We start from the raw sequence: 14,028 nt of genomic DNA, 5'->3' as shown, positions 1-14,028 counted from the left end.
TGGATCGATGGTGCTCAATGCTATTTGCGTTGTTAATTGCAAAAGAAAGCAAATTTACCAACAAAGTGTACAATTTCTAATTACGAATGAGAGTTCCGTACTCTTTGTTCTGGAAGAAAAATGCTTCAATAAGTGTGGGAGAAAGTATGTAAGTTATAGGATGGATGAACAGAGTGTCCACGTTGCAACAGGGCGCCGGGCTGCGCCACCAAGCTCTTGCTATTATAGTGCCTAATCTTCTACCTAGGTTAAAACACAAAAAAAAGAAACAGAAAAAGAACTCACGCTCCATTCCACTGACGGAATTTTCTAACCCCCTATTGTGAACTTTGTTTTTGTATGTCTCTGTTTTTTTTCGTATCTCTACTTTTCTTCCGCCAATCTTCCAATCACCTATAACTAATCTCTATTACGGATAAGTTTCCTTTCCCTCTGCTCTCGCTGAACCCAACGGCTTCAAAGAGGCCAGTGGTGGCTAAGTCGACGGCTGGGCAGATGTCACATCCTAATAAAACATGCTCCATCGATTCCTTAACTTTACCACAGCAAGCACATGCTTCTTCTCCCTTCTTTTATCTCGCTTTAAAGGTGCGTGTTCTAAGGCATCCCGATCTCGCTTCGAAAAGTAATGAGCTTCCCTTTGGGTTATCATAAATTGTTTCTTGCCTGATTTCGTTTTTTTTTCTCTTCAGTAGTTACTTATGGCAGGCTTCTTTTCCATTGCCGCCACTCATGAGATTATTTCAGCCTCTCCGACTTTCTGCTTGACGTTCTTTGTTACTATGTTACTCACGCTACAGGCCGCATATTTGCTGATAAGCTTCCTAGTTTTATTCCCTTCACTGTAAATCAATATCTTCACTGTACAAATAGCTCAACACTCTCCGAGCCCATTTACTTTCTTCCGTATTCCCTTAGTCGTTCTTCATAATCAATTTTGCTGTGCGCTTCCCTTACTTCAAAACTTGTCCAGCCAATATGACCCAGAACAGCTTCATTTGTAGTCCTCCCGCGAGCGCCCAATGCGAGAGGTCTCACAGACTTTTGGTTAAAATTCTTAAAATTGGTTAAAATTGCGCCTATTACGGCGGCTCTAGCGGGAGATATTGGGCTCCCGCAAGCAGCCTTCCAATGGCAGCACTATGCTTGTTTTAATAGGAGTCAATTTTTGACCCCTCTGTGGTCATTTGTTGAACTTGGTAGTGTGCTACCCATGCCCTATCCATTTCGTTCGCAGCGCCTCCACAGTATTTTTCGCCGTCGTGCGCCTGAATGCAAAGCGTGCGCCCATAAAAGAGCTGCCCGAGCAGAGACTGAGCCCCGCCTTCGAGAGCACCTTGTCCTTCAGAACCAAATTCTTAGGCATAATATATCGCGAACTTATAACACCTGAACAGGGGCGCTCGAAATTCTCATTAGGGAGCATCGTAACCACCTGTGATTTTTTTTACATGTATCCACAACACTTTCCCGCACTTACTCAAACCCACTGAGACTCACAGTCACGTCAATTCTATTGATCACGTATTGACCAAGTATTCATTTTAATGAATGTACACATAGACGAAATGTTGAATTATAAATCAGTTCCATGCGACTGTACAAAATATTGCGTTCTGTTGTGAATCCCAAAGTGAACGAGTGACGTGTGAGATTACGTTTTTTGTACTAGTCACAGCGAAACTTCAAAACAGCTATGCTGTCCTGTAAAGCCGGAGAGCAGCGAAAAGAAATCTACCGTTACAGGGAACAGGCGCTAATGATTAGGGGGAAAATACGTAATCCGATGACATTGCACAGGGAAACATTGGTGGACAATAAACATTACAGGTGATAGCTTCGAAGAAATCTTCAAAAAATAAGAAAGAGAAACAGGCACATTTCGCGGATCCTGATTTCGATTAAGGGGGTCATGAGAGGTTCACTCAAGAATTAGCGCTTTTATGGCGAGAAATTGTAGTAGAGCCCTTATTAACTCTATGCTTGTGTAAAACCTGCGTGGTAAAATCACATTTCTGTCCCACATATGACCTAGAACTCGTCGGTTCTAAGCCCCACCCTCCGGCGCACCGACTGCAATATTGTCGTGTCATGTGCTGCATGGAGCAGAGCCATCGTCTGCTACAAAATCAGCCACCGCACTACGAGGTCAAAGCATAGCTGCCCTTTCTTACTATATGTGATCAAGATATCGCGTGCCATGTCTCGACACCACCAATTTTGCGTGAAAAAGCAAGCGATGAATCTTTGAGCTGAAGAAGCAGCGATGGCGTCATAACTCTGCGCATTTTGACCTCAACCCCATCGCCACGAGCTGAAGTTATGAAACATGGCATCCCAGATTCGCGCGCGCAGGCTGACGCGCAGAAATCTTAGAGGCCAAGGACGAAAACAACGTAGTATACGTGGTCAACATCGACATAACAATCGCCCATAACAATGCAAATTGTTATGGGCGCGTAGATTGTTTTCTGGCACACATTCCATGTGGTGCATGTCGCCCAGATCCGTACTACACAAACTACTATTTTGTCAAGCAGCCGCGCGTTCCCAACAGTCTTTTTTTCGTTTTTCTTTATTTTTCCTCTGTAATTGCGTGCGGCAAACGTAAACAAATGCCTGCGCAGATGTGTCCACGGCCCAATAATTTAGCGCGATGTACGCTTTGGCTTAACCTTTATCACAACTTGCTTTAATGGATTCGATATCGGTAGCAAACATCAAGGCTGACGTTTGGCCGTGGCACTGCCTGCCGCATGCGTCGGTGCGCGAACACGGTCAGCATCGTGTGCGGCCGCAACCTCAGCTTTCTCACGAATATCCCTAACTAGACGAGCTGACACAAGTCGTCCTTGTTGCTATCTGGCATGAAGTGTTCCGATAAAAAAACAGAAGCGTCAGATGAGCGCCAGTCTTTCCTGCTCAGATTCATCAACCAAGCCTTACGCTTGACGGGCTCCTTGGCGAACCTGAAGAACAATACGTAGCACTCATTGTTTTGTTCGCTCTATCACCCCACAACTCCACATTGGCGCCGCGGTGGGATTGGTTCAGCCGCTGCAAGCTGAACAATTTAAATGATAAGCTGAACAAAGCGGAAATTTCCTGCATGCGCGCACAGCTGAATCCTGATTGATAGCATGAGTATGCTACCACTCGGCAAGCATGCAGCTTGTGACGTCATGGCTCTCGAGCGTGGCAGTGTTGCTAGACTGCTATGTGGTTCGAGTGTAACATAAAAAAATTAACTGCAAATTACGTCCCGGCACAAATGCGCTAAAATTTTGCCACCAAGTTCTTGGACGCACAAGGTTTACCTCACAAAATACAGATCATGACCGAAAATTAGGTGTCGTGGCTCTTTAAGAGTACAACCCCTCTAACACAGGTCTCCTAGAGTAAAGAATACGGCCATCTCTTCTAGAGCGCCCAATGTACGGCGGTGGTCGCCTAATAGGCATACACTCTAATAAGCTTTGAAGGGTCGATTTGCGACATTTATATATCGTATAAAGCTTCGTCAAAGCTTTGTCTCGTTAACGCAGTAAATTGCGACGAGCGCCGCTGAAACAACGGCGTGATGCATTGTACCGCCGCCATGCACTGTCATTGTAATCAGAGGCAATGGAGCCAGACAGATGCTAGCAGTGCCAACGCAAGATAATATGTGGCGATGCCAACTGGAGCAGAATATTAATCGTATGTAGACCGGCATGAAGCTCACACTGCTACTGTAATGCCCTTGCTTTGTAAACACAGAAAATACTCGTCTACCTGTTAAGCGTTCGCATCCTAGTAATATGTTTCAAACAAATAAAATCTTTCAATTTCGGCAACGGATTGGGGAGTTTATAAATATTGCTGAATAACTTTCATCTAAGGTGCTCGTTATTTATATTGCCTCTTCTTTTAATAATTTTACAGATACAAGGGAAGCCTGCTGTGGGTAAATGTAAACCTGTGCTGATGATATAAAATAAAATTTCCCGGTTATGGTCGGCGCTTTGAAAACACAACTACGCTGAAAATGAAGCAGTATATTCAACTATACCTTTCAAGTTTATGTCTGAAGATTGTTGTAGGAGTTCTTCAAACAACTAAAGTAACGAAGTATTCTCCACCAGGGGAAGTCCACAAATACCAAGATCCTCGCCACGTACGTGTTACGAAATCTTTTTACATTTGCTGTGAATACGTTAACAGGTACAAATCAAAAATACTTCAAGTATTTCGTAATATGAATAATTCTAAAATTACTAAAGTGTTCCCATTTAACTATCAAGCTATAACAATAAGGCGTTTTACGTCGCCTTCATAATGACTGTCTAATTGAGGTTTTTTAGCGCTTGAAAAGGGACGAAAGAGAGTGGCAGGACGTCCCTTCTCGTGCGCTAAAAAACCTCAGTTATGGAATATCAACACGCCCTAACCTACGCTCTTTCAAGACTGTCTAATGTATAAGCCAATAACGAGTGACACTAGAAAATGAAGGAATAGAATATGTTTTGTATTCATGCGACTCCCTACATCAGACGAATGTGACTGAGTAAACAGTTAGCTTAAGATGCATTTGCTTGGCTTAATTTCTTCTGCTCAGTTTCCTTGTTTCGTCCAGAATGTGGCTGATATCGAAGGCTTTACATATGGGGGTCCTTCCCCCATAATTTTTTTTTGTTTCTGTTTGCAGTTGTTTGATCGTGTTACCCCACCAAATTGCCCTGCTGTGCATGTCTTTGCAGTAGCTGATAGGCAAACCTGCAGCGTATCGGATTAAATGAGCATTTGCATTTATAGCAAAAAATACTAAGAATATCGAGGAGAATCATCGGATTTTGCGCTACCCCTTCAAATCAAGGCATTTTGTGGAAAACGATTGAGAGTACAGAGATTTTCTTAAAATTACAGCTTGTTCGTGCTCTTCAAGGAAGAATCTTGGTCGGTACTGCTAACAGAGTAAACATAAACGTTTGTCGAACATGTATAATTGGAATTAGGGCCAAGTGTGTTTCTAAGCCAAAGTCATATTTTTGAGAAGTTAGAATTTCTACACGCTAAACGTTACCCGGCGTGGTGGCATAGAACCTTTGCCATTGCGCTGTTAATCAAAAGGCGCAGCGTGACTGGGACGGAGACAGAGAAACACAAACCACAACACAAGCGCTAGCTAACAACTGGTTTTATTTGCACAGAAACAGGACTACTTACACGCTAAAACGCGTGCCATGTAGCATCGCAGTTAGCACAAATATGGTCACACATCAGCCAAAAACAAGATGCCGCAAACGTTTATTAACACTTTACTAAATCCATAAAACTGTAAGAACAAGGTATGGTCTTCGAACATAGTCTACTATCGCCAGGTATACCAATGTTTCGGCCTAAGGTGAAGTCACTATGCAAAAGAAAATATGATAATGGCAACAACGAACATGCGCACAGAACACTATATACACACACTTGGTTTGAGCAGGCTTCTGTAACAAAAAAAAAAACACTTTTAAGAGGGGTGAAACTTTTAATACCTAAATAAAACCTTCAAGAAACTCAATCTCATCGTCACTCAAAAATATGGATGGGTTACTGACGCAGTTGTCCGCCAATATTTTGATAAAGAATGCTTCAATGATTTCTCGCTCGGTCCTTTCTTTTTCTTTCTTCAGAAACTTAGTGTCATCAATTTTGGTTTGCAGCCGCACAGCTTGCAACGTTCAGGCAGAAAGCTGCCTGTCTTATTACGTACATTAAGAATACGCTTCCTGACCCGCTAGTTGAAACATCTCCTCGTTTGGCCTATATACCGGCGACCGCAACCCAATGGAACTTCATAGATAACATTTGCCATACAGTCTGTGAATTTATTTCTGTGCTGAGCAGTGCATGGTGGCGACTTCTCTTTGTTTGTCATTGTACAAATTCTTGACAACTTACACGACGCGGAAAGTTCAATCGGAACATCATGCTTTAAAGCAATCTTCTTGATGCTGTGTGGCAATTTATGAATATACAGAATCACCTGCAGCGGCCTTTTTGCTTACTAGGCTTACATTTTGGAATATGGTTCTTAATCTTTCGAAGCAGCGCTTCTGAAACCACAGTAACTAAAACCGATGGGTATCCGGCTTCCTTCCACCGCGTCACCTGGAAGCCGAAGCTTTTCCCTCATGACGTGGAAACATGTTTTCGTTAGGGCTGATTGAAGGCAATTCATCACTGTTCCTCTTTGACAAGTTTGGAATGGGCACTGTTAAAAGGCAGCAGCTCATTTTTAGACCTCGGCTTATTATATGGGAAGCATACGTAGTCATCCCTAAATAGCAACAATAAGTCCGGATACTGTAATTGGCAGTTCTTTGAACTTCCCTTGCTTGATACCAAGTGCAGTTAAGGCCCGCAGAGGTGGATGAGAACACCTTAGTAGTGTATGAACAGCAGCCTCCAGATCATGGTTTGAAACATTTCTTAAAATTACGACGCAACCATCTACCTACCGGCATATTTTAATGCGAGGATCCTGCCAATATGAGTGGATGCGTGTCCCGACATAGGCGAAAACACTTCACAAAGAACCGGAGCTACAGGCCGAGCCAGCTTAGCCTTAGACCAAGGCATCGAGATACGTGGAGATAGTAGGCTAGGCTATGTTCTATGACTATATTGTAACGTAGATCGAAGACGGAGTTTCGCAATATTGACGGTTCTCTTTAATGGCAGGCCAGGAGATGATGATGATGATGATGTTCTTGGTGAGTTTGGCGCTTACCCACTCGCGGGAATTGGCCAAGAGTCGGGCAGACTTTGCTTATGTGTTCAGAAAATGGAGGTAAAAAGAGAAGAGCGTGCAGCTTCGACGCTTCATCGTCTTTCATGACACCGACCTTTGCATGCGCCGTCCAGTGGAGCTGGAGCCCCACTTCATTGTGTCAATTGCCCCGCATGCGAACAGCGACTGTCACGGTCGCGTCAAAAGTTCTTTCATTGACGACAAGAAGTGGAGCTCCTCCGCTGCATCTCGGCGTTCACGTGCGCGTATAGTATGATTTCATGCGCACCACATGAACAACTTCAGCGCGAGGACGACGGCGGAGCGAGCCGGGGTCAGACGGCTTCGTAGGTCACGTCACTGGGGCGGCGTGTAACCATGTAGGGACGAAAATACCGGCGGAGCAACTTTTCCGAGAGTCCACGGCGAGGGATGGGCGTCCAGACCCACAGGCGCCGGTATTGTAATGGACGTCGCGTCGGCTCTGGTTGTATCGAAAGGTGTCGGTATGTTGTTGATTCCGGATTCGATGCCAAGCAAGCTGGCGTGCTTCTACCGTTCTTTGTACGAACTCTTCCACGTGTTCGCTGGCCGGGCTATTATCAGCCGGAGGTAGCATGGCGTCAAGTATTGACGTGACGTGGCGCCCGTACACAGGTTCGAGCGGCGTAAACTGAGTAGTCTCCTGGATGGATGGAAACAACTTTATTCTGAATCCGGCAAATTTGATGACCCGGGCTCAGGTCTCCCATGAGGGGACTTCGAGGCCTTGCCTCCTCGCCGCCTCTCGGGCTTGCTGGACAGCCCACTCTTGTGTCTTGAGGTTGGAGCTGCGCAGAGCGGCGGCCCACTTCGACGCAAGAGCCTCCGGAGCTACTGCCGTTGTAGCTGATGTAACCCGACACTCCCACAACATGTGTGACAGCGTCGCTCTAGTTTCCTGTACAGCAGTGTTATACGCGAAGGTCACATAGGGTAAAATGTCATCCAACATCTTGCGCTCGACGTGGACATATATGGAGAGCATATCAGCCAGGGCTCTCTTCATACGTGCCGTTAATCCAATGGTGTAAGGGTGATACGCAGTACTCTTGTGGTGAGAGCCATGCCAGAAGTCCTGCATAAGTTTGGTTGTAAATTCTGTACCGCAGTCGGTGGTGAGAACAGACGGTGCAGCATGTCGCAGGACGATGTGGCGTACAAAGAACTTGGCCACTTCATAGGAGTTTGCTTGCGGAATAGCTTCGGTTTCGGTGTGCCTGGATAAGTAGTCGGTAGCGACGACTACCCATCTGTTGCGCGAAGAGGTCACTGGGAATGGCCCAAGCAGATCCATTTCTATTTGTTGGAACGGTGCTTGAGGATGGGGGGGTCTACAGGGTGGAGAAAGCCAGCTGATTTAACAGGTGGTTTCTTGCGGCACTTACAATCGCGGCAGGTGTTCACGTACTGTTGCACAGAAAAAAAACGGGGCCAGTAATATTCTGTCGTATCCTTGGTAATGTCTTAGCGAATACCGGGTGTCCCGCTCATGGCTCATCATGGCAGGCTTGCACAATATCTAGGCCCAGCGCCGGCGGCACGACAAGGACGTACGTATTTAGACCGTTTCCGCAGTTTTTCCTGTAAAGGACGTTGTTACGCAAATAGTACGATGATAAGCCGAGCATGAGCGATCGGGGTAAAACAGCTTTAACTCCTTAAAGGTGCTCGATCAGCGGCAGCAGCTCAGGGTCGGCGCACTGGTGCTCAGCCATCTTTATGGCGTCGATAACGCCGACAAATGGCAAATCATGGTTAAGGTCTGAGGACGTAGTAGGGAATGGTGCGCGTGACAAACAGTCAGCGTCGCTGTACTTCCTCCCAGATCGGTAGACAATTGTAATGTCATACTTTTGTAAGCGCCGGCTCCCACGGGATAGTCTGCCTGAAGGATCCTTGAGGATGGCAAGCCAGGACAGGGCCTGGTCGATCGCTCACAGCCTTAAAGGGTCTACCGTACAAGTAGGGTTAGAATTTACTAATTGCCCAGACAACCGCTAAGCGCGCTTTTTCAATGATTCACTAGTATTTCTCAGCCTTGGTGAGACTGCGGCTTGCATAAGCAATGGTACGTTCCGCACGAGCTTGCCACTGTGCAAGAACTGCACCGAGACCCGCTTTGCTTGTCAGCGTCTTCGTCGAAATGAGCAAGTATTGGGGTCGCTTGCAAACACTTGCGCGAATAATTGAACGAGTGCTGCTGCTCGTCCGCCAAAATGAAAGGCACATCGTCGCCTGTAACCCGTGTCAGAGGCTCAGCAATTCTCGAGAATTCCTCGACGAAGCGCCTATAATATGCCCACAAACCAAGGAAGTGTTCGATAGCCTTCTTGTCTGTGGGTGGCGAAATCTCGGCGACGCTAGCTAACTTGTCGGGGTCTGGTTGAACGCCTTTAGACCAACGACATGGCCATGAAATTTGAGCTCTTGGAAGCCGAAGTAGCATTTTTCAGGCTTGATGGTGAGGTCGGCAGTACGGATCGCAGCGAGGACTCTCGAGTCGTGCGAGATGTTCTTCAAACGTGCTCGAGAACACGACGACGTCGTCCAAGTAGACGAGGCAGGTTTGCCATTTGAGCTCAGCAAGCATGTTATACATCATCCGCTTAAACGTGGCAGGTGCGGAAGAGAGACCGAAGGGGAGAACTTTCAACTCATAAAGCCCGTCAGGTGTCACAAACTGTTTTTTCACGATCCTGTTCATCAAGTTCGATTTGCCAATACCCCAATTTAAGATCCAACGAAAAAAATTTGACATCTTGTAGACGATCGAATGCGTCGTCGATGCGTAACAATGAATAAGCATAGCGCTTAGTTACACGGTTTAACTTTCTCTAATCTACACAGAAGCATAGCATGTTGTCTTTCTTTCTGACTAACAATACAGGAGAGGTCCAAGGGCTTGTGGACGGTGGGATCACGTCGTCTCGGAGCATCTCTTTCACGTGATGCCCGATGGCTTCCAATGGAGACACTCTGTAAGGATGCTGGCGAGCAGGACGTGCGGACTCGTGCGTAATGATGCGGTGCTTTGTGATGGACGTGCGACATACTTTGGATGACGTTGAAAAACAGCCCGCAAATTCATTCACGAGACTCAGTAGACGGTCTTTTTTTTTACGGCCTCACTTTCCGCCCTTCAGCCCCCACTTGCCTCTCCTCCACACACTCACGTGAGCCTGGTCAATGCTATCGGTGAAGCGCTCAGCCAGCTACAAGCTGCTGTCGAATTGGCTGCTCTCGCCGCACAGGGGAACGCGGCAGGGTCACTACTGTCCTCCTTGTCTCCCTCCGTCGCTGCCGCCCAAAGAACGCGCTGCAGAAGGGTTGAAATCTGGGCCAGTTGGTATATACTTGAACAAAAAAACCAGTCAAAAACACAAAGGACAAGAGGAGAGGTTAACACCACAACGACTGGACTATCAACTTGAAAAAGAATTTGAATTTCTAAGTCGATCACGATAGAAGCGTTTCTTGTCTTTTCATGCTATGTGATTAGCGATGATGCAGTTGCGCATGCTCTGCTGGCCTTGCTGGGACTACAACGATTCTAATAAACCTCAGTTGATAGTCCAGTCGTTGTGGTGTGAACTTCTCCTCTTTTCCTTTGTGTTTTTGACTGGTTTTTTCGTTCAAAGAACGCGGTCGGGCTAGGTCCAGCGTGGGGAAGGGTGGCGTTTACGCAGTTTTCTTCATTCACCTTTTCCTTTCACCCTTTCCTTCTGTGCATCGCTAGCAACACCACCAGACTGGGTGCAACACCACCAGAGTGCTTGCAGTCTTGTCCATTCTTGTCAGCTTATTGCTATCGTGAAAAATGCTCGCTTGCGGTCGCCCTTCCTCCTGAGAAGCCTACATCTTGAAATATTCAGCAAAGTTGCCACGAATTTTTGCGAGTGTTACAATTAATATAGGCGAAACAACAACTAGAAAAACGTCGGCGCTGGTGGCCACCGTCTCCAATGTGGGATGAACTCGGATACACAGAAGCATGGATCTTACAATGGTGAGTGCATTTGTGTCGCGCATGTTGTATGTTTTATAAGGAGCAATATCACCGAAGCAATATCACGCGGTATATATATATTACTGAAACAGGCCTGGCTAACGTAGAGTGCCTGTAATTACATAGCTCTTTTTATTCGGAGCCTTTGTATAGTGCCCGGAGTAGAACACGCGTAAATCTCTGTGAATTTCACCCAAATTCCAGGACTCTAATTTTATCAAGCCATGCGCGCTGCCTGATTCTGCTAGTCATACCGAGGAACCGCTCTTCTTCTCACTGTTCTAGGTCAAGGATAATTTCCAGCCGGCACTATTTCTTCCTTTTCATATAATAAATGCCTATTTTGCTAGTGTTTTCTGACGGAACTTCTCACATTCCACATTAAAAATTTCGCACGAAGGCCGCGTTATGTCTACACACTCTGAAACCAGGTTTTTTGTGCTGTAGCAGATTCTGCTGCAATTTTTAATTATAAAGGGCTACGCTGACTTGGTGTGGGGTGTAAACAAGGCGGACGGATCCTGCGCATTTTATGTTTGTTCTAAATATTCTCGGCTGCAGCTTCTACGAAATATGACATATATGTCGAAATAATAAAAAGTGCTAGCTGACAAATCTCTTGCAAGAAAGTTTTTTGATTCACCCCTCCGAACTCTCTGCTCAAGCTTTATTATTCTTGCGGTATGGTGATTTTTCAAATGAGAACACTGCCACATACATTTGTCATACCAACATCACTGATAATATTTCTTCTTATTTTACAGTGCAAGCATCTCCTCCAAGTTATTGTGAAGTCGCTATGGGAAGTGGTAGCAAATTCAACGAAACCACCTCGTTATCGTAGTCCTCAGGGGCCTGAGCTGCCCGCCGTCATCCAAGCACTGACCAACCAGCCAACCGACGCCAGCTCCCTGCCCTGAAACCCCTGACCAGTCCACCGTCCTCGGCAACTTGCTCAATTCCTATCCTGAGGGCAGTGCCTGTAAATAAGCTGTTTGAAGATAACCTACCGTCACCCACGTAGGTCCACAGAAAATGCCTAGTTGTGAAAATTCATTCACAAATAAACTGTCATAGATGTCAATTCCAGAATTATTTTATTATTATTTGCAAGTATAGAGGACTTCTGCTTCTTGACATGGTATCGTTTTGTCGAGCTTTCCTAGCTACTATTGAGGAAGACGGTATGGGGACAATTGCTATAAAGACTGCCGCTAGAAGAAGGTTTGCGGTAAAAATGGCTGCGTTATAGAGCCAGCGTATCTAAAATATTCGTCATGCAAAGGGCATTGGCTGGCCATAATAATGGCAACGATTTGGCTCAACACTGGTCCTACGCTGTCATCGCAATGGCTGCTGCATTGGCTAAAAGCTGGCATTAATTATGGCAATAATATGGCTCAACACTGGTTCTATGCTCGCAGCACGATGGCTGCTGTATTGGCTCAAAGCTGGCATCATTAGTGGCAACAATATGGCTCAAAGGTGGTCCTACGCTGGTCCTACGCAGGCAGCACAATGGCAGCTGCATTGGCATACCATTGGTCTAATCTTGGCTTTAACGCTGGGCCAGCATTGGATTGGGTTGCACTTTGCCAATACGCTAACATTGGTCTAATATTGGTACCAATTTCTGCCAGCATTGGGCCATGGTTCGACCATTGCTGGTGTGCTGCCTGGGTATGCGTTTGCAACTTGAGTGACCTCACCTCCACAGGTTGCTAGACTCAGTTTTCCCGGGAGGCAGGGCTGGGTGAGCGACGCCTTGTTGCGCTCGGTGTGAAGAGGTGGCTGGAAGACCTGTTATAGGCGGGTGATTGTTAACGGAGGTCACGGTATCGTGGGGCAAACGAGGTCCTGGCGTCCGCGAGGTAAGCTTCATTCTGCAGGGGACGTTCACCATTGCGCGGGCACGGCGCATTCAGTGAAAATTCACGGAGCTTAGCTCCGCGGTAAGGACATACCCTGTAGAGGTGATCGGCTTCACCGCACTGAAAACACAAGAGCCTCCGGTCTGCAGTGCGCCATACGTCGCTCTTGCGGTGTGGCCGTGTTTCAGCCATAAATGGCGTGCGGCGAGGCCTGAAGTCGCCAGTTGCTTGTTCAACGGTGCGCACACCATGGAAGTCCGGGATTTCGCTCATATCGTGAAAAAATCTGGGACAACGAACTTCAATCAGCTTGCCCATACGACATGCGAGGCTGTGGCTGCAGTACCTCGTGCTGTGGTGCCTCGCCTCGCTCTGGGACTTGGACTGCCTGCCTGATTTGCGGACTGCCTGCCTGACTGTTACCACCTCCATCAGAAAAGTGTAATGTACATTGAAGGCTTTCAAAATAGACGTTTCTGTTTAATGGCGGGCCAGAACAAGACCGTGCAGCTTACGCGCTTCATTGTCTTTCATGGCGCCGACCTTAGCGCGTGCCGTCCCGCGGTGCGGGAGCCCCACATCATTGTGTCAATATCTTGTTCTTACTGTTTTTATGGATTTAGTAACGTGTTCTCAAACGTTTGCGGAATATTGTTTTTGGCTGATCATGTGTGACCATATCTGTGCTAACTACAATGCTACGTGGTAAGCCCTGTTGCGCATAAATAGGCCGGTTCATATTCCTCGCTTTTCGAGGGAAAGGTTTCCCTCCAACTTCAGAGCAAGTGAGTTCAAATAAAATTCCAACATGTCTTAGAAAGCTTAATTTTTAATCCCGGTAGCATTCTGAAAATCGCTTTCTCAGTAAGCGGCTATCTTTTCATTTAAGACACTTGATGCGGAACAGAGTAAAACAATTCTTCTATAAAACTGAAAACTCATTGTGCCACCCAGGGGACAGTTCATCCAAAAAATGTTACAATGCCCGAAGAATTCCTTATCGAAAAGGGATCTCCACTGGCCAGAAGCTGCCGATGCTTTTGAAGATATCGAGCGAAGACGCGTTGCCATGAGCCATTTTCCGAAACTATGGCGCGATGTGGTGCTAATGGCTTATGGGTCTTTAGGGTGAAAAAGACGTCAAGAATCCCTTTTTGCTCCTTCCTTGCTTGATTAACAAGGGTTACAAGTACAGATCTTGCAGCAAATCAAGTGTTCTTTTTCCATCTGTGGATTGACGGTTACTGTTACGTATCCATTCACATCTGCGGGATCCTCGCGTTGTTTTAATATGCCGGCATGTAGACGATTGTCTCGTAACCTAAAGAAATGTTTCAAACGATGATCTG

The 14,028-nt window shown here is 46.3% G+C and overlaps 1 protein-coding gene across 4 annotated transcripts in view; it reads left to right on the top strand.

Moving 5' to 3' along the window:
• The window catches only part of LOC142587387 (uncharacterized), a 174,772-nt gene that overhangs the window by 68,419 nt on the left and 92,325 nt on the right, over positions 1 to 14,028 (top strand). For 3 of the 4 annotated variants that reach the window (XR_012829511.1, XM_075698351.1, XM_075698350.1), the window contains exon 2: positions 3,925 to 4,156. The exons of the other annotated variant lie outside the window; for it this stretch is intronic. Coding sequence is in view for 1 of the 3 variants with exons in the window: in XM_075698350.1 (XP_075554465.1) it covers positions 4,028 to 4,156 (129 nt within the window). In the remaining 2 variants the exon portion in view is untranslated. The remainder of the gene's footprint in view (positions 1 to 3,924; positions 4,157 to 14,028) is intronic. 4 annotated transcript variants of the gene reach the window in all.

The sequence above is a fragment of the Dermacentor variabilis genome, chromosome 7 (genome assembly GCF_050947875.1).
Source record: "Dermacentor variabilis isolate Ectoservices chromosome 7, ASM5094787v1, whole genome shotgun sequence".
Lineage (NCBI taxonomy): Eukaryota > Metazoa > Arthropoda > Arachnida > Ixodida > Ixodidae > Dermacentor > Dermacentor variabilis.
Note: the sequence above shows the minus strand (reverse complement) of the source record. Positions and strands in the feature narration are given on the sequence as shown.